This window comes from Epithele typhae, assembly GCF_022376455.1.
Source record: "Epithele typhae strain CBS 203.58 chromosome Unknown BXZ73scaffold_149, whole genome shotgun sequence".
NCBI classification, from domain to species: Eukaryota; Fungi; Basidiomycota; class Agaricomycetes; order Polyporales; family Epitheliaceae; genus Epithele; species Epithele typhae.
Genome location: NW_025954340.1, coordinates 45,448 through 51,005, shown reverse-complemented (window position 1 = coordinate 51,005; position 5,558 = coordinate 45,448). Strand labels below are relative to the sequence as shown.

The 5,558-nt window shown below is 54.1% G+C and overlaps 1 protein-coding gene across 1 annotated transcript; it reads right to left on the bottom strand.

Annotated features, from left to right (window-relative positions):
- Nucleotides 1–3,624: 3,624 nt before the first annotated feature.
- BXZ73DRAFT_82976 (uncharacterized protein) lies at nt 3,625–5,558 on the bottom strand (the record flags this gene model as incomplete). Its single annotated transcript, XM_048023829.1, has 5 exons — nt 3,625–4,184; nt 4,247–4,361; nt 4,727–4,756; nt 5,158–5,337; nt 5,412–5,558. The coding sequence occupies 5 exons, from the start codon at nt 5,556–5,558 to the stop codon at nt 3,625–3,627; spliced, it is 1,032 nt and encodes a 343-aa protein (XP_047871270.1).

The following is a 5,558-nucleotide window of genomic DNA, read 5'->3' as shown; positions in this document are numbered from 1 at the left end:
GATATTACAGAATGTGCCAGCCTGTAATAACTGACGTAGAAGTATTACAGAACATGCTAGGCTGTAATAACTAACACCAGGGTCCCACTGGGACCTACCTAGCTATAAATAGCCTGGTTCAGGTACTGCTACAGATGGGCATTCTGGCAGGTATAGTGGGCTGGAATTGGGGATAAATGGTTAGCTAGAGATGAGTATGGCTAAAAGGATACGTTTGGGCTGGTATAAGCAGCTGGAATGGGGAGCAGTAGCTAGTATTTACCAGTAAATGGGCAGCCTGGGGTGCAGCACAGGGTGGGGAAATCGTCAGGCACTAGTTATTTATCAAAAGAGGCACCTAATAGCTTTCTAACAAATCCAAGATCATGTTGATTGGAGCAGTATTGGTGGAGATACAGATGTACCCCCGTTTTGGCCGATAGGAGCATCTGCTAGAATCAGAACTGGTGGATGGAATCCCTTGGTTCTTGTTGTATACCGTGTGGATTGCCTCCCAATGAGTGGGGTCGAAATCCGATCGGAGAAAAACCCCTTCATTACGGAATAGATTGCTGATTACGCTTCAGCCACAGCGCTTTTGATCTCTCGATAGCCACTTCCCATATGCTCCGATAAGTGTTCTTCTTTTTGCAGTCTTTTCCTCTACTCTACGGAAAAGTGTTCTAGGTGTCATTTTAACAAGAACAGCCCTCTGTACCTTCCTGTGCAGCTGTGCACACTTGCAGACCTTTGCCTCACCCCTCCATAACTACCCATTATATCACCATGGTGTCTTCTGTGTCGAATTGGCACTGCTCAAGGGCCCTAAGATATGTAATGAGGCAAAGGTCTGCAAGTGTGCACAGCTGCACAGGAAGGTACAGAGGGCTGTTCTTGTTAAAATGACACCTAGAACACTTTTCCGTAGAGTAGAGGAAAAGACTGCAAAAAGAAGAACACTTATCGGAGCATATGGGAAGTGGCTATCGAGAGATCAAAAGCGCTGTGGCTGAAGCGTAATCAGCAATCTATTCCGTAATGAAGGGGTTTTTCTCCGATCGGATTTCGACCCCACTCATTGGGAGGCAATCCACACGGTATACAACAAGAACCAAGGGATTCCATCCACCAGTTCTGATTCTAGCAGATGCTCCTATCGGCCAAAACGGGGGTACATCTGTATCTCCACCAATACTGCTCCAATCAACATGATCTTGGATTTGTTAGAAAGCTATTAGGTGCCTCTTTTGATAAATAACTAGTGCCTGACGATTTCCCCACCCTGTGCTGCACCCCAGGCTGCCCATTTACTGGTAAATACTAGCTACTGCTCCCCATTCCAGCTGCTTATACCAGCCCAAACGTATCCTTTTAGCCATACTCATCTCTAGCTAACCATTTATCCCCAATTCCAGCCCACTATACCTGCCAGAATGCCCATCTGTAGCAGTACCTGAACCAGGCTATTTATAGCTAGGTAGGTCCCAGTGGGACCCTGGTGTTAGTTATTACAGCCTAGCATGTTCTGTAATACTTCTACGTCAGTTATTACAGGCTGGCACATTCTGTAATATCTCCACGTCACTTATAACAAGCTGGCACGTTTTGTAATACCCCCACGTTGGTTTTAACAGCCCTGCATCCTTTTTTTACAGCCCCACGTCAATTTTAACAACCCCACGTCAGTTTTAACAACCCTACGTCAGTTTTAACAGCCCTGCACCCTTTTTTACAGCCCCACGTCGATTTTAACAACCCAGCATCTTTTTTAACAGCCCCACGTCGATTTTAACAGCCCCACGTCGGTTTTAACAGCCCCACATCGGTTTTAACAACCCAGCACCCTTTTTGACAGCCCTGCACCCTTTTTTACAGCCCCACGTCAGTTTTAACAACCCTACGCCAGTTTTAACAACCCCACGTTGCTTTTAACAGCCTCAGCACCAGTTATTACAAGACCCCCTTGCGTTGTTATTGTTAAAGACCTCACCACGTTTGTTACAATAACAACACCCTCAGGAATAGCAAAAGCTTATTCCCATGTACCTGGGGCATTGTAATACAGCCGTGGTGACCACAGGTGGCAGAAGGACGACGTGGGTGGGGGAGGTAACGTCGGTGGAGGACATGACGTGGGCTGGGACGACACTGAGGAGGGCCGCGTGGGCGGAGGAGGTGGGTGGAGGAGGGTGACGCGGAGGGCTCGCGGGAGGAGGCGGAGGCAGAGGAGGTCAGAGTGGGCGGAAGAGTGCGAGGAGGCGAGTGAGGCGGGCAGAGGCGGGCGATAAGGTGGGCAGCGCGCGCCTGGGTGGACGACGCGGGGGCGGACGGGCCGGAGGAGGTGGGCAACGCGGAGGAGGAGGACACGGAGGAGGGCAGACGCAGAGGTGGGGGGGAGCCTAGCGACGCGCGCGGATGCGGGCGCCAGGTACGCGGACACGGGCAACATGGAGGTGGGTGATGACGCGGAGGTGGCCGACGCGTGTGGAGGAGGTGGGCCGCGGGTGAGGGAGGCGGAGGAGGGTGTGCGGGCGCAGGCACCTGAGGTGTGCAGAGAACAGCACAGAGGTGGGCAACGGGGAGGAGGGCAGCGGCGAGGTGGGCCAGGCGGATGCGGAGATCGAGGTCAAGGCCGGCGGCAGGCCGGATGTACGAAGCCGGAGAGGAGAGGTGGGTGTTGGGAATGCAGGAGGGTGGAGCGGGGGTGTGACGGTCGGCGGCCGGGACGTCACATAGCCTGCCCGCAGGAGAGTCGTAGGCGAGCAGGACGACCGCCGAGCCGTCCGTAGGGCGTAGTCGTAGCAGAGGGTGTGTGTGTGTGTGTTGGTTGCTCAAAAAGTATGTGGAATACAAAATGCAGGTACATAGCGCAAGTCTGAAAGCGGTAGCCGAGATGATTGTAAGGTGCATGACGTAACGTGGACCGTTACAGGGGGACTCACCAAAACAAGGGCCACGGTACATCGCCGCGGCCCCCTAATTCTAATCTCCATGCTGAGAACGTCCGGGTGGACATCCTCGTGCGGTGCGGATGCGGCTGGCAAGGTGGGTGAAGGACGGCAGGGAGGTCGAGGTTGAGAAGGAGGGAGGAGGAGGAGGGGAGTTGAACGGTGTCACCAGGTGACACCGGAGTCCAATAGCAGACAAAGGACGACTGTATAGTCGCTATCGTCTGCCTGGACGGTGGTGGGGGTGGAGCAGGAGGAGGAGGAGGCGGGGGAGGGAGCAAGGACTGCGGGAGGGACGTGTGGTGTGCATCACAGCCACGCGTCGATGCGTGCCACGCGTCCTTGCCGCCCACCGAGGTGCGTCTCCACGGGCGCGCATCACGGATCGCCAGATCCGTCCAGATGCATCCGTAGCTGCCGATAGGCTATCGCAACGGATGCACCAGGGAAATCACCTGTGCTCATGAAGTGGTGTTGAACGTGCACAGATGCGCAGGGACATGTTTAGAGTGTTTCATGTCCAGATAATATCCAGAGTGTGTCTTCATACATTGATGTAAGAGACTGCAAAAAACCAAATGCTTATCGGGGGATGTGGTGCAGAGATATCAAGCTATCAAAAGTGCTGTGGCTGAAGCGTAATCGGCAATCTAATCCAGATTGTGTGCATCGTTTCGCGATCGGACTTCAATCCCATCTATTGGAGAGAGAACCACACCATGCAAAAGAACGGAGGGGATCCATCCATGTAGGTCGCGACCCATTGCTCGACGGCGGGTCCGCGGAAGTAGCTGAGGACGATCCCGATGTATTCTGCGTCCGATTGCGGCGGCTGCACACCCATCATCCTTTGAATCTGGCTGACGAAGCTTCGGAAGTTCGCGCGGGTGCCGTCGAAGTTGTCCGGTTGCGCGACGTGGGGGCGTGGCGCGCACGCGCGCTGTCCCACTCCAAGCATGTGATCGACGAGTTCCCCGAATTGCGCCGCTGACATCATGAGGTTGGTCACAGCCGCTGGTGGCGCTTCTGGTGGTGGCACCGGCGGCGGTGGCGGCGGGTTGGCTTCATTGTAGCCCGGGGGAACCTGGTCGTCATTCATGCTGTCCATCTCGGCCTCGTCGATGTCTTCACTCGCGGATGCAGATTGCAGGGAGCTCTCGTCGCTCTCGGAGGAGGAGTCCTCGGTGGTCTCGGTGGTGGAGTCGTCCGAGGTGACCGGCGTGTCGGGCCGGCTGGCACAGTGATTGACAAGATCTGCTATATTGGGAAATGGGTGGGGAAAGATCTGCTATATTGGGAAATGGGTGGGGAAAGATGACCTTGATGGCTTTGGGACGCGGCACGCTGGTAGGGTTGAGCCCGCTTGAGTTGGCCCACGCGCGATCCGCTTCGTCCGGGGTCGGGGAGCTGGAAGATCCTCCTGGCTTCCGGGGCCTCAACACCCACGCAAAGCCGTGTATGTAGTGTTAGTGTTCGTAGGGCCAATTCGGGGGACCTTTGCAAGCAGAGCGCAGTTGTTAAACCCCCTCCCAGTGACCCGTGGTGAGGTATGTGGAGGCAGATGTTAAGACAGCCCATTCGGCACCCCCCCAACAGTTCACTCTGCAAGCAACGGCCGTCTGTCTACGCGTCACTCAGACACTTATTTACTGCCCTAGAGTACCGTGCAGCTGTGAATCCGCTTAGCCCTGCGGTCCGGGCGGTCGTGAGCTTCAAGTTATGATACGGCTTTACCTGTAGCGGGCGCTGAGCGCGGGAATCTTCCGGGCGAAGCGCACGAAAGGTGGTGGTAAACGTACCAACTTGAAGCTGGGGTGCGTCCCCAGCTCCTGTGGCGTATATATAGGTAGATCAACTACTGTACAGTACCACGAGGAGAATACAAAGGCTGCGATGATGCACGCGTGAGTGGCTGCTCGCGTGTGCTGCCCTTGGCTTGGGCGTGATAATCTACGTGAGACGGTCCGTGAGCGCTCTGAGCGCGCGATGGTCTAGGCGCGCAAAGTGACCGTAACATGGAGAGGCTAGAACATCCATTGCAAGGCGATGTATTTTTGGGTATCTGCCTTTGGCTTCCTGTATTATACATGTCAGCTTATGAAATCTTACTCCACATTTAAGGCTCGAAACAGATCATTACCTGCCAAAACAACAGCAAGGAATCTCCTCCGTTGAACGGTGTGGGGTCTGCCAGATATGGCTCTACCTCTTGTGCAGAAGAGAGGCTTACAGAGCCTTGTCCTGCAGATTGAGAAGACTTCTCTGGGTGAAGCGCAGCATTGAAAAGCTGCCTCACCGCGTCTCTGGACGAGAGCTGTATAGGTTCCTCTTGCATATCGGCTACGCGAACACGCTGCTCGATCTGCAAGGTGGGATGCTCTGTGTGGTGCTCCAGATCACGCTGGTTAACCTAGTGAAGTAAGAGCTATCAGTACTTATGCTAGAATTTAGATAGTAGCATGGGTTAGTGTAGAAGAGACTTACCGCATCTACGAAGCGCCGCTTGGCCTCTACAAAGTCTATTTTGGAGTTTTCATCCAACTTGTAGTACTGGAGCTTGAGTGTAGGGTGCAGAGCTGGTAAAGCAGTGAAAATAGACTCCATCAACAGAATTGTAGTAAGCTTACCCAT